The sequence below is a fragment of the Lepidochelys kempii genome, chromosome 20, assembly GCF_965140265.1.
Source record: "Lepidochelys kempii isolate rLepKem1 chromosome 20, rLepKem1.hap2, whole genome shotgun sequence".
In the NCBI taxonomy this organism is placed as follows: Eukaryota; Metazoa; Chordata; order Testudines; family Cheloniidae; genus Lepidochelys; species Lepidochelys kempii.
In genome coordinates this window covers 23,487,202-23,503,862 of record NC_133275.1, presented here as the reverse complement: position 1 = coordinate 23,503,862, position 16,661 = coordinate 23,487,202, and the positions used below count along the sequence as shown (strand labels likewise).

The 16,661-nt window shown below is 51.7% G+C and overlaps 1 protein-coding gene across 1 annotated transcript in view; it reads left to right on the top strand.

Moving 5' to 3' along the window:
- The window catches only part of CACNA1A (calcium voltage-gated channel subunit alpha1 A), a 195,829-nt gene that overhangs the window by 67,717 nt on the left and 111,451 nt on the right, over nucleotides 1–16,661 (top strand). Inside the window, 2 exon segments of the mRNA XM_073319217.1 lie at nucleotides 9,898–10,003; nucleotides 12,509–12,648. Of these exon segments, the coding sequence (XP_073175318.1) occupies nucleotides 9,898–10,003; nucleotides 12,509–12,648 (246 nt within the window).

Here is a 16,661-nt window from a genome sequence, read left to right as displayed (position 1 = left end):
TCCATACGTCTCCTTGTCTCTCTGTTGCAGACACATTGGAACATTCCCTGGGATCTAGGACCAGCTCTTACTCCTGAGGTTGCTTAATATGAGCCTGACCTGTCTAGCTAACTACGTGATGCCCATCCCCATGGTATCTAGGCCCCTTCCTATTGTACAGCAGCAGGCCCGTGAACCTTGGTGGCTCGGCCCCCGCCCCCTCCATATGTTACCCCCGTAGGAAAACAAGGCCAGGAATCTCCTGCCGTTGGCCCCTGACCCGCAGGGGACCTGATGACGTGGTTGGTTTCCTCTTTGCGTGGCAGAGGTGTGTGCCCTCGGTTAATCCCAGCAGCGGCTTCTGTGTAACTCTCCCCGGGGTCCCGCTGTAAACGAGGATCTTTGATCTCAGCTGGGTTCCTCCTAGTTAAATATTTCATCACGAAGGAATCCAGGCTGTGATACCGCGGCTTGTTTGATAGTGAAATTAATGAGAGGGAGACAGTTGTAGGCATCACACGTGATCTGGCAGGAGCTTTTCCTCTGCAGCCAGCAGCCATGGGGTGAGCCTTCTTCCTCTTTCCACTACTTTCCTCTCTTCTCCTTCTGCTGTCTCCTCCTCTTGCTTTCTCTCCCTCTCTTCCATCTCTGTTTCCATTCTCTCTCCTCCTCCCCCATTCCCTCTTTCCGTTATGTGCTCCCTCTCTCAATTCTTTTTTCTTTCTTCTATCTTCTCTCTCTCCTGCCTCTTTCTCTTCTCCAGCCCTTTCCCCCATTCTCTCATTTTCTCTCCCCTCACACACTTTTAGGCTGCTTTCGGGGATCTGGTGATTCTCCTACTACAGCCAGCAGCAGCCAAGTTTGCACCGCATCATCCTCTGCAGTCCGTACACCCCGATAAAAGCCACCCATGCAGGTTGATCCAGCCAGGCCTGGCCATTTCCTCACTCCTCCAGTGGGCAGATATTTCCCTCTGTCATTCCCTCTTCTCTCTGATTAAATCTCTTCCTGACCCCACTCCACCTGGAGCCTCAGGACAGCCTCCAAGAAGTTGGAACTAACTGTCCTCATAATAGGCAGCACGACAGCAGTCTTCCCAGCCTTGTGAACACCCAAAGGTGGGAATTAGGCCAACAGGCAGGGGTTGCTGCCTAATCCCATGTGGTCTGCAACCTAAGCAGAGTTGAGTCTACACAATATGTGGATGGGAAACCTCCAAGGTAAACCCAAGTGCTGATGTTTTTTATGTTTCATTAAGGCCTGGTGCTGGAATTCTGTCCGATCCCATGGCACTTACCCCCCTAGAAGAGACAAGGGTGTTATCTCTGGTGTCTTGGGCATTTTGGGTAGTTACCTTCTGCCTGAAATTTCCATGTTGTTTCAGTTGCACATGGGGGATTCTTTTTAATTTCCTGACCTAAATTATTACATAACATTGCTTTGTGACTGTTACAAAGCTGCCATGTCCCATTTCAGAGGTGGCTGCCTCTCAGTGCTGGGCAGATGATCTCTGTGCAGTATTGCTGTGCAGCTGTGAAAAAGGTGCAGCATCCCGGAAGTGGGTGCATGCCAGTGCTGGTTGAACTGCTATATAGGAACAGATCCCCAGCTGGTATAAATCAGTGTAGCTCCATTGACTTAAAAAAAGCTCTGCTGATTTACCCAGTCTGGGGATGTGGCCATAATCTGGAAAGTGCTTTCAGAAGCAAGACGTTATATAAATGTAAATTATTATCATTTATTTATTAATCTGAAGTAAGTGACCTAGCCATGGTGCAGAGACGTTGTATGGTGACTTAATCATAGCATTTGTAAGGCCAGAAACATAGAGAGTGGAATTATGAGGCACAGGCAAGAAAGGAAAGAGGTTTTTTTTCGGATGTCATTTGCACTTAGATGAAGAGCTGATGAGACATGGGTGGGGGGTGATGCTGAGAGCAGGAGCTGCAGAGGGGAAGGCTCTTGCACTGAGATTAGATGGACTGAACAGAGCCCAGTACAAGATAACTGGAGGAAGCGGGGAGGGGAGTAGAGGGAGATTGAGGCAGGCTGTACCAGGCTGTGGGAGCTGTAGAAGAGAAGGCACTGGGGAAGCTGGGTGGAGAAACAGGATAGAGGCTGGGAAGTGAGGGGAGGGTGAGGGTATGTCTTCACAGCAGAGTTAGCCAGGCCAGAGTTAGTCTGAGTGCCCAGGGTAGCCTAGTCTGTGAGTGGCGTTATTTGAGGACGGAGGTGCTGTGGTACCCTGGGGAAGGCAGGCTGAGGAGCTGGAACTAGGGGCATTTGCTTGATAAGCAGCCTGGGATGAGTTATCTGTCATCGGAATGGCACCAAATAATTGCTGAGCACACTGGTTAAAAAAGCCTTCTGCCTGAAAATGTGCAATTGCAGTAATGCCTTGGCTCGAGTGCGTGTTCCATGTTCTCCGCTCCTAGAGCTCATGTGCTGAGCGCTGCGTGATAGGACCTGGCTGCCTCTCTCCCTCCTCTTCGCTGGAGGAGGTTTGGATTCAGCTTCGACGAGCTCGGAAACTGCAGTGCCAGAGAAAAGCAACTGAAATTGTCTTGCCAATTAAAAGTGTGTATGCGGCCGGGGGGAGCATAGAGCCAAAGGACGAGCGCTTAGTGCCACTCAGACCAGCTGCCACGGCTGTCCTCGCAGCCGGGCTGCCCTTGCGAGCTCAGCTGCCCCTGACCACAAAGGGATAAGCAGGAAACAAACCTGCCACCACATCCCAAAGCACCAGGGTTTGGGGTGGCCTTTCCTGCCCCAAATCAGAACAGCCACTTCCAAGGCACCTAAGCTTCTCCATGGACACCCCCAGACCTCCCATGCAGCAGCCGTGAAAGGGAGTGTGATAGGGATGTGCTCTCCCGCTTCGGGAGCCCCCTTTAACACATCTGTCTGTCTATCAGTCTATGTGTCTATCCATCTGTCTTTCCCCATCTCCTCCCCCTCCCTCCCTTGCTCGATAAGAACCTTTCAGTGGAGTAATGGCACCAGCAGGCCTGTGCACAGCTCCTGGCTGTGACGTTAATAGACCTCTTCTCTGGGGATGCATTTGGCGCAAACCTGGACTCACTTCCCTTCCCTCACCCACCTTATTCACTCAGCACCATCCAGGAATCCTGTGACTAGCCCTGGGTCACTCCGCTTGTTCCCCATCTGATCACAGACCTTGTATTTTCCATTCCTTTATGAGGCCTAATAATGAGGCCACTTTCCCCCCCCCCCCCAGACTGTAATGCTGAAGAAGGAGGCCTGGTTAGTCAGAGCCTGGAAATTCCTGTCCACCTGCAGGAAGGCAGTGGGTTCCAATGGTGAGAGCAGGGAGCTGGGAGGCAGGACCCCTGGGCTCATTTCCTGACTCTGGGAGGGGAGTGTGTTCTGGTGGTGAGAGCAGGGGGATTGGGAGGGAGGACTCCTGTCACTCGACCGGTCTAGTGATTGCAGGTGTGGAACTGGGAGCTGGGGCTTTGTTCTTAGTGATGCTTTGTGTGAAATTGGGGGTGAGTTTCTTCCCTTCTCTGTAGAATGGGGATAATGACGCTGACCCATGTGGCGGGGGGCAGCGATGCTGATGTTAGTAGCTCACTCTGAGATCTGCAGATCAGATTTGGGGTGTGTTTGAATCCTAAACAGCACAGGGCAGCTGATTGGCCACGCTGTGCTTTGGAGGTGGCTGTGGCTTTGATCACCAAAGCCTCCCCGTGAGCATGAGGAAGGAGATCGTCGCGGGGCAGTCTCAGGCCCATTTCCGGAGGCCTGTAGTTCAGGTCACGGAGCTGCTACACATTTGGCACCAGCGGCTGGTTCCATCTCCTCTCCAGGAGCCTGAGTGCCAGCCAGTGCTTGTGCAGGAACTTGGGTTCTTGCCAAATTATTGCTGTGGGGGTTGAAACATACATTTCAGCAGGATCTGTGCGGAGCGGAGAGACATGGTGCTAGACTGCACATTTCAGCACCAGGCAGGCACTCAGCCACAGGGAGGAGAGCAGGAGGGGCCCAGCCCCAGAGGAACAGCCCCTCAGGACCAGTGGTCTGGGGCACCATTTCCCTCCTTTATTCTCTTTTCAAGAGGCCATCAGGTTTATGTGTTTCCTCATGGGGTGCTTCTCATAAAAGGGGAAATGCTGGCAGCCGGAAGAGAGAGACACAGTGCAGAGGCAGGGGCGGGGGTGGCTCTCTTTGGATAGCATGGAATCTCGGTTGCAAAGCGCACGGGAGGGCATCTCTGATCCTTTGGGGTTCAGGAGGAGGGTGTCAACCCCATGTGCCCAGGGAATAACAGATGTTCCTGAGGAAAAGCTGTGTGGTGATCCTGAGTTAACCTAGAGGAAAAAGGGAGCAGAAATTGGCTTTAATTGTGTGAATCCTAGGAGGGTTGGGAGTAAATGTAGCTACCCATTAACTTGTCTTCTCGTCTCTTCTCATTTTGGAGAACCACGCTCTTTTTGGGCCCAACCCAACCCTGTTGCCAGTGCGGTACTTAACTCAACACCAGGGATGAGGTTGACCCAATATCTCTGGGTCAGAGTAACATTCTCCAATGCAGAAAGACAGACCCAATGCCCCCTCTCCCTCCTACTTGTCTGCCCTCTCCCTCCTGCTCTCTCCTGAGAGACTTCCTGGTTCGGGACAGCTCAGCAGAGGAGGAGGAAGACATCACAGCTTCAGCCTTGCCCAAACTGATGTTAATTTCACCTCTGAGTTCTCTGGTTCCCAGGGGAACTTTGCAGGAAGGTTGGGGATCTCTGAGACAAGTTGCTGGTTCCCTGTCATCCCATCTCCTTGGCCCTATCAGAATCCAATCAAAACCTTGGAAGAGTGACAAATGGCTGTAATGGCAGAGAGCTCCAAGGGGTCACTGTAGCCCTGATCAGGCCACAGGGGCACTTTGATCAATGCAGTGAACCCTCTCATCCCCACAGACCTGGCTTCAAACTGGGGAGCAGCATGAAATGATCAGCAGTTGCGGAAGACCTGGGTAGAAACTATGGATGGGGTTGTTTGAAGCTAGACTCTGCAGGGTGGTGCTGTCCTATTGATTAAACTCCTGGGACAGCTGCCAGTTGCCTCTAGGATTGAATCAATACCGTTTGCAAAAGTAAAAGCTTCTTGGTGGAGACATAAAATATTTGAGTTTATTTTTTAATGACAAAACTTACAGATGGATCTTCGCTGAGACAACTCTCTCTGCTGCGTGCCAAGGGGATAGGGGGAACAGGGTGGGGAGGGGGCTCCCAAAGCTGTCACCCATGGAACCCCAAAAGGCCTCAAAGAGTTAATTATCCTGACTTTGGAGCCGAAGAACAGCTGGGGAAAAGGAGTTCAGAGTCACAAGTGGGGAAGGGGTGGGAGTGTCCAGCAGTGATTTTCAATGAGGCGGAGGTAGAATGATATGTGGGGAGGAGAGGGGGGCTGTTCGCTCTAGTGCTCACAGTGCGGGAGTGCGTTGCGGAGATACAAAATTTGTATCCCGCATCTAATCCGTGATCTGCAAACATGCTTCGTGGATATAAAGTGGATAGCTGCAGATTTCCAGGGCTCTAGAGATGGGTTGGCAGGACAGGGAGGAGGCTGGTGCTGGGTGAGTGGAGAGTGATGGGAAAGGAGGAGAGAGATGCTGTTCCAAATGGCTGGAGCTGCGGAGAAGAAGGTTCCTGCACCAGCAGTGTGCAGTTTGGCTGGAAGGACCCAGCAAAGGGCAGGTACCTGAAGAGGAGGATGGAGAGACTCAAGGTCAGGTGGATGGAGTAAGACCATAGGGTGTGGACTACAACCTTGGTGCTGAAATGAACTGGGACCTGTGGAGCCTCAGAAGGGCTGTATGCTAGGGTGACGCAGGGCGTGAGGCTGGAAGGCTGGGGGTCAGGGAGGCTGGAGAGCAGGGAGCTCAGTCCCAGTGCTTGGGGCGGTGGCAATGGGCACAGGGGGAGCAAGGACCCCAGGAGACATTGTGCAGTTACCAAGCCACGGGGCAATATTCAGCCCTCAGCAGTAGGGCTGGCAACTCTGGAACCTAACAGCACAGTTTGGTGGCAAGGGAGGCTGTGGCAGGCAGGGGCTCTCTGACCTGGGAGGCGAAGCCAGGGATGAAGTTCTGTTTTTCTCCTGATGTTGTAAATTTCTCCCTCTGCCCTCAGAATTAAGACCTTCAGGGTATGTCTATACTGTAATTAGCCACCCACGGCTGGCCCATTTCAGCTGACTCGGGCTCAGGGGCTGTTTAATTGCGGTGTAGATGTTCGGGCTCGGCCTGAAGCCCGGGCTCTAGGATCCAGCAAGGTGGGAGCCTGGCCTGAAAACACATCCAAAGCAAAGCAAAACTCTCCCTTGCAGGGTCACAGGGCCGAGCCGAGCAGAGCAGCTCAGTGAGGAGCTAGCCCTGGTGCTGAAATAGGTTCCTGCACAGAGGAGCTGCCCTCGTTGAATACTGTTACACTGCAGTTTCTCAGGCCGCTCTGCCTGTGGGAACGTTGGCTGCTTGCTCTGTGTTTGCTGTTACAGTTTGGTTTGTGTGTAACATCTCAGCTCTATATTGTCGCAGCAAAAGGAAGTGATTTTCCCAAGTCAGGATAACAGCAAGGAGTCCTGGTTCCAAGTTCCCTGCTCTAACCACGAGAGCCCACTTCGCTCCCAGCTGGGAATGCAGCCCAGGAGTCTTTGCTTCCAGATCCCTGCTCTAACCACTAGTCAAGTGGTTCTCTACTTTTTATATACAGTGGCTCTGTGTTTCAAGAGAAAAAGATTTCAGGGCTCTCCCCCGCAATCCTTTCTCCTAGCCAAAAAGACAGGGAGGATGGTCATGACCCCTCTGAACCTATTAGCAACCACCTGGCTGAAAACCCTAGACCTTGCTGCTGTCTTAACAAGCCACTTGCTGTGCTTGTCAGCTGTTGTACTCCTCATGTCTTCCAGTTAATGTGTCAAATACAATTCAGCGGCTTCATACAGCAGTTTCATTTCTTTTAAAGGCTAAGCTGCTTTGATTTTTTTAATTAAAAATAGAAAAGGAGCTTTGTTTGTGTGTGAGTGTGAGTGAGTGAGAAGACCTGTTCCCCTCACCCATGGGGTGCAACTGGGGTGAATATGTTTTTAAAAATGTATGTGTTTGATATCTGTCTAATGCAGACTTTTAAAAATATGTTGCAAGGGTGACTAGAAGTAACCCCAGAGAGCAATCAGAGCCAATACATGTTGCATGTGGCACAGTCACGTAGAGTGGTGTTGTCACGTGATTAGAATAGGGAGGCAGGACTGCTGGGTTCTAGTCCCAGCTTTAGGAGAGGAGGAGTGTATGAAAGGGGCTGACCAAAACAATCCCTCCAGGAAATGCTACTTAGAGAGGGAAAGCTTATGGGACTTAACAACAGAGAGGACTTGCAAAGTGCGGCCTGGGATAGTTTGTGCCCTAAGTGATGTCTAATGGCACAGGAAGGATTCATTTTGGGGAGTGGGATCTAGTGGTTAGGGTGGGGGGAGGGGGCTGGGAGTCAGGACTCCTGGGTTCTACCGCGGGATCTGGAAGGGAGTGGGTTCTCCTGGCTAGAGCAGAGGAGACTGGGACTTAGGAGTCTGGGGTTCTCTTCCTGGTTCTGCCACGTAGGCAGATCACATCCCTCTCTGTACAATGGTGATAACAACACCAACCCCCCTCTGGAAGGGTTTAGTTAATTCCTAGCTCAGTAAGGTGCATTACTAGACCATTGTGGGATTAACTTTGGTTGTTACTAGCATTCTTCCCACATACCTATCCCCCAGCACCCACCCTCAAAAGCGGACTCATTTTCCCCCAAGACACAGGCCTAATCTTACTTATCCCTCTCCATTGGCCAGTGCAAACCAAGCAATCTGGCTCCCTTTTCCCACGAGCTCCTCCGAACCCCTCCCTGGATGGGGTCCCTCTGCATCATAGACAATGAGGGGCGCGGGGTGTGAAGACTGAAGAGGAGAAGAAATCTGGTGGCACAATTGAGTGACTAACCCATTCTGGGAAGGAGCGTTGCGTGGGAGTGGGGGTGTGCTGTTGGGGAACAGAGCTCAGGGTGTTTGTTTAATGCAAAAGATTTAACTGATCCACAGAACTGGATGGCTCTGACTTTCACCTTCCTTCTCCCTCCCTCTGTCTCTCTTGCCCTGCATGTTCCTAGCCCTCTCTCCTCTGACTTCTCCGGTGTCGGATCTGCTCCCACAGGCCACTGATTCAGGCTTCTTTCCCCCACAAACCAATCGATGAACAGGAAGGGCCTGCAGCGAGCTCCAGTTCTCAGCAGCGGACAGTGCTAGTCCTGGGAGAAGGAGCACACGGAAGTCCAAGCTTCCAGGCCCCCGCCCCGCTGCAAACTGGGCCAGCCTCAGCTGTTCAGCATATTCCAACAGCTCTGCTTTCTTCCCAGTGTTTAGGTCAATTGCTGAGATCAGTTTAACCCCTTTTATGTGGAGCCGCAGCGTTGGATGGGGCTTGAAAGGGGACCTGAGACAGGGAACTAGAGACACATGCGTGCTGCATCCCAAGCATGCTCAGAAGCTTCCCTAGATAAGGTTCTGAACCCCACACCTACCCTCTTGCAGAGGGAGCAAAAATATGTGGGGAGGGGAAGTGGTTTGCTCATGGTCACACAGTGAGTCAGTGGCAGAGCCAGGAATGGAGTTCAGTTCCCTGCTCTGACCCCTAGATTACCCTCCCAGAGTCAGGTACAGACCCCGTCTCCCCTGGGCTTCAGCTGCGAGTTCATGCTTCCTTTAGCGAACATTTAGCCACCCCAGTCCACTCACTGGGCCAGATTCTGACCACACTCTGCCCATATAAATCCCGAATGACGTGGGGCTACTCCAGATTTATATTGGTATAAACTGAAAGCAGAATTTGGCTCATTGCCCATCATTAAGGTGAAGATTTAGTCACGGGTATTTTTAGTAAAAGTCATGGACAGGTCACGGGCGAGCAACAAAAATTCATAGCCCATGACCAGTCCATGACTTTTACTATAAATACCCCGACTAAAACTTAGCAGCGCCTGAGACCCCGGGGTGCCGCGGCTCTGGGGGACTCCAGGACATGCTGCCCTGGGGGACCCCGGGGACTGACAGCTAGCCTCAGTACTGGCAGTGGAGGCTGACTGCCCCCAGCCACCCTCTGCTCAGAGGCCCCAGGGACCGCTGCTCTGATGGCCTTCCAGGTGGCCGTGACCTCTGTGACAGACTCTCAGCCTTACCCATCATGTCTGAAAAGTACTCACCCCTGTCTGCTTTGGCAGCTGAGGCATTATGGGATAGCTGCCTGGTTTGTCCCAGAATGCACTGGTTGTAGGCATGGTTATGCAGTAGGGAAGGTGTGGTTGTGTCAGAAAAATAGGACTCTGGGTGGTGTTAGCAGCATACAACATGGTTGAACTGCATAATGGCTTATTAACAGTATCAGATGCTCTTAACTATGGTGCTTTGCTCTCACACGCACAAAGTTAAACTGACCAACAGCAGAGCTGGGCTTGCCTCCCCTTCCTGGGCTGTCAGCAGGGAGTGGGGGAGTTGTTCCCCCTGCCGCACAGAGTGAGGATCATCAATCAGGGTGAAGCAGGCTGAGTCTTAGGATTAGGACCCTGTGGAGTGGTCCAACAATCTGTCCGTGGGGAGAGTTCATTGGGTTGCATGGAACAGTGAGGTAGGCTAGGGAGAGGTCTGGGGCTGGGTGGATCAGGGCTCTGGAGACTCCATCTGCCCCTGCAGCTGATTCCGGGAATTGGGGAGACATGGGTATTTCTGACTGCAGACACCCTTGGACAGACATGATCCTGCACAGACAGCAGCGCCCTTGAGAGAGCGGGATTCCCGTCATCGAGGCATAGGGGTCCTCCTTGCTCCCAGCACTCACAGGGGGCCACCCCAAGAGCTGAGCTTTCCTTGACTCTGCTGCACTCCTTTTGAATACATGATTTTAGCTACTATCATAGCAAACTGCATTGTTCTTGCTCTGGAGCAGCACCTGCCTGATGAAGACAAGACCCCGATGTCAGAACGACTGGTGAGTGTGGGCCTCTCTTTCTTTCTTATCTGGATTTATCTAAGTTCTCCAATACTTAGTGTGATGTGTTCCCCCGGGATGCTACCTGAAACTGGAGTACCACCAAGCCCCCTGGCCTACCAGCCTGGGCTCCCTCTCACACTGCAGTGCTGTGACAAGCTGCAAAGCCGTCCAGCCTGCACTTTCACCAACATACATACAGGTGAGGACACACCCAGCTGCAATTACATGCAGGCTCTCTGACCACCCCCTGCATAGGAAGGCTACAGCTAAGGCAACTCCCAGCTCCCCAGGTGCGCACCCACTCTGGAGTATATAACCCAAAATTATGCCATCTTGTGCTGCACAGGGAACTGTACAGCATAAGTTCATAAAATTTGCCCCCTCTCTCAATGTGGAGAGGAATATTCAACCTTTGCCCCGATCTATGATTCCCATACACTTCACTCCAACTCACTAGTTTAGATAAAGCAAAAACTAGTTTATTAACTACAAAAGATAGATTTTAAGTGATTATAAGGGATATCAAACAGATGTAAGCAGATTACCTAGCAAATAAACAAAAACGCAAACTAAACTTAATATACTAGATAAATTGGATATGAATAGCAGATTCTCACCCTAAGAGATGATAGAAGCAGGTTGCAGATTCTTAAGGGGCCGGCTGCACTTGCTTTACAGCTTGGAATCCCCAGGTGTTTCATTCACATGCTAGAAATCCCTTTAGCCTGGGTCCAGCTCTTCCCCCAGTTCAGTCTTTGTTCCTCGGCTGTTTCCAGGAGTTTTCCTGTGTAGGGAGTGAAGGCCACCTGATGATGTCACTCCCTGCCTTACATAGCTTTTGCATATGGCAGGAGCCCTTTGTTTCAAAGCTTAGTTTCCAAACCAGTGTGTGGAAAAATACTGACATCCCAAGATGGAGTCCAGCGTTATGTAGTCTGATCACATGTCCTTGTAGAGTTATAGCAACCATTACTCACAGGCTGTTTGGAGTGTTCTCAGGAAGGCTCATCACCAGGTGGGACATAAGCTTCTCCTAAGGCAAGGGTTCTCAAACTGGGGGTCAGGACCCCTCAGGGGATCACGAGCTTATTACATGGGGGGTTGTGAGCTGTCAGCCCCCACCCCAAGCCCTGCTTTGCCTCCAGCATTTATAATGGTGTTAAATATATTAAAAAGTGTTTTTAATTTATAAGGGGGGTCGCACTCAGAGGCTGGCTATGTGAAAGGGGTCACCAGTACCACTGTCCGAAGGCCTATCGTTTTGCCTAATGGCCCATTGCCCTGAATAGGCCCTTCCCCACCCACTATCTAGGCTGAAAGCATCTTCTCTAGTGGGCGTTACCCAGATGTAACTACATTGGAAATACAGATACACAGTCAATATTCATAACTTCAGATACAAAAAAGATATATGCATACAAATAAGATAGTCATATTCAGAAAATCATAAATTTTCCAATGAAACCTCCCATGACCTATCTTGCGTAAAATGCATCATAATTATGTCATAATCATATCCCAACATCACTGTGAAGACTATGGGGTGCAGTGCCATGCGTAGCTCTTATGTATGTTGGGAAATTGACCAGAATAACTCCCCATCTGGACGCTTTTATTCCCGAGTATATTTGTCCACACATGGAGTTATTCCTGAATAGCTATTGCATTTTAAATTCACACCCTATGTTATTCTGGGATAATTTCCTCATGCAGCTGGGCCCTTGGACCGCTGCACCAGAGTGGGCTGCCTTTACATCCCCCTTTCTAGCTGTTCTCTTCATGTCCTGCTTTCTGCCTTTACGCTGGGAGCTGGGACAGTGGCACATGCCTCCCACACAACTGCTTCAGTTCCCTTGTCCCACCGGACCCTGGCTGTGTTATCTCTGCAGCAGCTTGTCCTAGATTCCTCCCTACTCAGGCCATGAAAATCTGAGCCAGCCTGGAATGCCTGGAAAGTGACAACAGTTTCCATTCCACTGGATTTGGGGCTTCTAGGAATCTTGGGGGTGGATTTTTGGTAATCTGTCTGTCTGTCTGTCTATCTCCATTCACCTCTTTCTCTCTCTTTGTACCCCAGACCATGTAGAGCTGAAACAAAACTGTTTTCTTGGAATTATTTTCACGTCCATTCTGACATTCACGCTACCCCCTCTCGGGCAGAACCTCTTCTCTGTGGGAAGAGAGTGTAGTCTAGTAGTCAGAGCACAGAGAACCAGGGACTTCTGGGCTCTGTTTCTGCTCTGGGAAGAAAATGTGATCTAGTGGTTAGAGCCAGGTTCTGAGAGCCAGGACCCCTCTGTTTCCTCCCTGCCACTTCACCATGGTGTGGCCTGAGTCAAGTCCCTTCCCTTCTCTGTGCTTCAGTTTCCCCACATCTCACAGTGGCTTGTGAGGTTTCATGAATGGCCCTCAAGTGCTTTGAGACCCTCTAGAAGCCCCATGGATTGTTACTGTTTTCATTATATTCACTGTCTGCATTTCCCTGCCCCTTCTCTCCCCCAGGATGACACAGAACCATATTTCATCGGAATCTTTTGTTTCGAGGCTGGAATTAAAATCATCGCCTTAGGGTTTGCTTTCCACAAAGGCTCCTATCTGAGGAATGGATGGAATGTGATGGACTTCGTGGTGGTTCTCACAGGGTGAGTAGCTGTTTTTTACCCTCTCCATCTTGCAGACCAGGGTACAAACTTTCTTGAACTGGGGGGAGGTAGCTTGGGCTAGTGGTTGTCTGGTGGCTAAAGCAGTCCGACCAGGAGTCAGGACACCTGGGTTCGATTCTCAGATTAGAAGGAAGTGATTAGAGTGGCCAACAGGCAGTTGGGACTCCTGGGTTCTGTTCTCATCTCTGCCTCCGTCCATATGGCCTTGGGCAGATCTGTGCGTCTCACTTTCCCCAAGCGGTTGTGAGGGTTAATGTGTGGATGGTGTTTTAGAAGCGGGAGAGTGGGACAGACGGGCTCAGTGGCTTTATTAAAGCCTGGGGCTTTGTGCGATGGGCGGAGCCGGCCTGGCTGCCATGCTGCAGATTCACGCTAGTCAGGTCCCCAGTGCTTCGTATCCCTGCTGCTTTGCAACCTGCTTTGGGAGTTCTAGGGCTGTGGAACAATAGCCTCTCTCTGCTGGTGCTGAGACGTTGTTACTGCTGGGGTGGCTGGAGCTAGAGACCTTCCATTCATCGGAGATCCCTGGTCCCTAATGAGTGCTGGGACCCCCTTTCAGCAGGCCTCGTTTGCCAAGAGAACCCCACTGAGAGTTTGCAGAAGTTCTCTGCAGTTTAACTTCCCCATAGCTTCCTGCTTCTGTCCCTCTGTCACTGCTCCTCCGCGGGGGCTGTGGAATTGAAGGCTGATGTGTGTTGGAGTTGTTTCTTCATCTTTGAACCTGTCGTACTTGTTCACTTAGTATTTCTCTGGGTTTATCTGCTGGGCAGGTCTTGTGTTTGGATAACTCCTGGAGAAATAACGTTGTGTTTCCATTGTGTTGGCTTGTGTCATTTTCACTCTCGAGTTCTGCATGATGGTCGCCTGCTGGGAATTTTTTCTTCTCTCCATTCTTGAATATATAAAGTTTCGTGGAGGAGCGGAATATGACAATGTTGCCTACTAGTCAGAGCAGCAGCCTGGGAAGCCACGACTCTTGGGTTCTGTTAGAATCAGGACTCCTGGGTTTTATCCCAGCACTGGGAGGATAGATCTAGTAGTTAAATCAGGATGAGGGCTGGGAGTCAAGACTCCTGGGTCCTGTCTTGCCATTGACTTGCTGTAGGAACTGGGGGTATGTTGCTCCTCCGTCTGTGCTTCCCCTTTCTCTTATCTACTTTGTGTCATGGGAGGAAATGTTGATCAAGCACTTGCAGACACTTGACAGTTGTGATCTGTCTGATGTTCCTGGTGTGGTTTTCTTCTACACGTTTCAGCTGGTGTTGCTCCAGTACGGATGTGCGTGGGGTTGCTCTTTGCACAGGTTTGATTGTGTGCCCGGTGCGTCTCTTGTGATGGTCACCATAATTGCTGCCTCAGCAACGTTTGCAGTAACACTTGGAAAACCTTGCTGCCTCTGGCCTTTTGTTGTTACTGTGTGGGTTTTTGCACGTGGTCTGTTCCTTGGCTGTTTATGTTACTTTGGGGGACACAGCAGTCGCTTTCCAGGCAGCAGGTGTCACTTCCTTTATTACTTTATACCCTGGCTGTTGTCCATGCAATATATTTTTAAGCAATAAGTTGAGGCCACAGAGCGAGGGACTTAACTTGCCCAGGAAGCATGAGGTCCCTTACCGTGGCTCTGCCTGGGGTGTGCTGCTGAGGTGCAAAGGGGTTTGTGGAGGGAGATCAGTTAGTAGGAGTTGGATGGCTCAGGGCATCTAGAATGGGTGTCGCGCCTTCCTGCGAGATTGCCAGTTGAAATCCAGCCCTGGTTTGGAGGGGTGAAAGCTGTTACTCTCTGCTTGGTTGCATGACCTGATTTTGAGGGGGCTCTGTCCACAGCCCAGTGGGCAGGAGCTGCTGGCATTGACACTGGCAGCCTCAACAGAAAAGCCATGGAATGAATGAGTCACAGAGATCCCTCTCCCCTGCAAGGGGGGTCCCTCCAGGGCAGGACCCACAAACAGTCAGTGTCCCGGACCTCTCCCTAGCCACAGAATTCACCCAGTGGTCCCACTGCATCCAGCCATTGCATTTGGAATCGCTCCAGGGCTCCTCTTTACCTGGAACACCTGGTGCTTAGTTGCTCCAGCAACAGGGCAAAGAGTTATTACTGGTATGGACCTTATTTGTGCAGCTTTGAGACCCTCTCAAGGGTCCCTTGCTTCTGTGCTGTGCCTGGGGTCATAGGCCTATGCTGTGGACGTGTTATCATCCTTTCGCCATCCCACTGCAATTGTTCATACTGCGTGTCTCCCTGGGGACACATCCCGGTTGTGATGTTTGGGTCATTCCCCTCCCCTGGCATGCTGTGGGATTTTGTCCCTCACAAAGCAGCGAGAGGTAAGAGAGGACACAGAGGGCCAGTTCTTCACCTAGTGTAAACCAGCAGGTCTCCACTGAAGTAAGTGGTGTGATCATAGTTTACATCAGCTGGGGATCTGGCCCCAGATCTGGTCAAAAAGTTGTCCCTAGGAGCCAGCACTGGCCTGCAGACCCTGTCTACACTAGGCATTGCAACAAGATGTTGCTTGAAATGCTTTGATCTTCCAATGCCTTGCGTCCACACACAACACCTGGACCAGATGTTGTATGGTTGCAGTGGTTGGGGGCAACGTGTGGGGTGGGGGCTGTTCCACTTAGGCCCTGTTGATATGTTCTCAGCAATGTTTCTTCTCAGCATGGACAGGAAGCCTCAAGTTCTGCGGCTGCTACAGGTCATACAGTCTTCCACAGCGCAGTGTGGAACTAACCCCAAGGCCTTGAATCCGCTGGGCACAGAGGTGTTTCAGGAGCTGCGGAGGGCAGTGGCATGACCATGGTGCTGGGCACGGGGGGCACTGCAGCTAGACACGTTCTTCTGTCCTAAGCAGTGTTGCTGGGCGAGGGCTGAACAAGGTCGAGGGCTGGGTGTGGAAACTGGGCTGGGGAAAAAGGCAACCACGTCTGAAGAAACTCACTACTCACTGACAGGCGGGGAGACGCGTCAGATAAACGACTGGCTCCGTCTGAGTCACCCAGCTCTGGGACAAATGCTCCTAGAACTGGGAGATCAGTCACCCGCTGCAGCACGGAGAGGAAGGGCTACCCAAGCCCTCTGGCTGGGCGGTGCTGGACAGCTGGGGCAGGGAGAGAGGGGAAGCTAAGGGCAGTCATCACCCCTCATAATGGGAGATTAGTTTGCGCAGCCAACAAGATGACCAAGGCTGCGCAGTCCCAACCAGAGGCACTTCCAGTTCAGTGGGAACATACCATCTGCCCCTCCTTATCTCTCCTGGGCTCCCACTCGTCCCCTCTCCTTGCTCCCCTCTTCCACTCGTCCCTGGCCTGTCGTTCCAGTGGCGGCCCTCGGGCAGTCGTTCACGCCCTGCTGGCCTGGTCAGCCGTGGTTCACAGCTGTGTGCAAATGGCTGCACAGCGTGCTCGGCAACACGGAATCAGGGCCTTTGTCTGTCTCACTTCCGTCCTCCCCCCGCCCCTGCACTCTCATGCTTTTCCTTGAGCTCCTCTGCACAGAGGCTGATCACTTATTAAACCAGCGGCTGTTTGAGAGCATCTGCATTGAAATGGGAGTGAGTCCCAAGCTGCCGCCCCTGCTTCCGTTTCCACCATCGCTTCTAGTCTAAACACTGGAGGCAGTGTCTGGGCTGAGGAGATCGGACACAGGGTCTTGTCTCTGTCCAGGCGTCATTAATGACCACATGGGAGCATGGTCGTTATGTGTCATCTGAAAGACAGCACGGCCAGCCGCACAGTGCCCCCTTCTGCCCTGCTGGGGCGTTGAAGTCAGCACTGGCTCCAAGGGAGAGCGCCCCCTACTGAGTCACCCATCCCACTCCCTGGGTTTCTCCGTGGGGCATTCACTTTGCCCCTAGTGTTCCTTTGAAGGGGGTGCTTGGAAAGTGAGCTGGGCTCTGGGCAGAATAATAGAGCCACCAGCCACATGCAGACCCTGCTTGAGAGGAACTGCACCCTCCAGGGGTGGGGCACTCGCTGATTATAACAAGCTG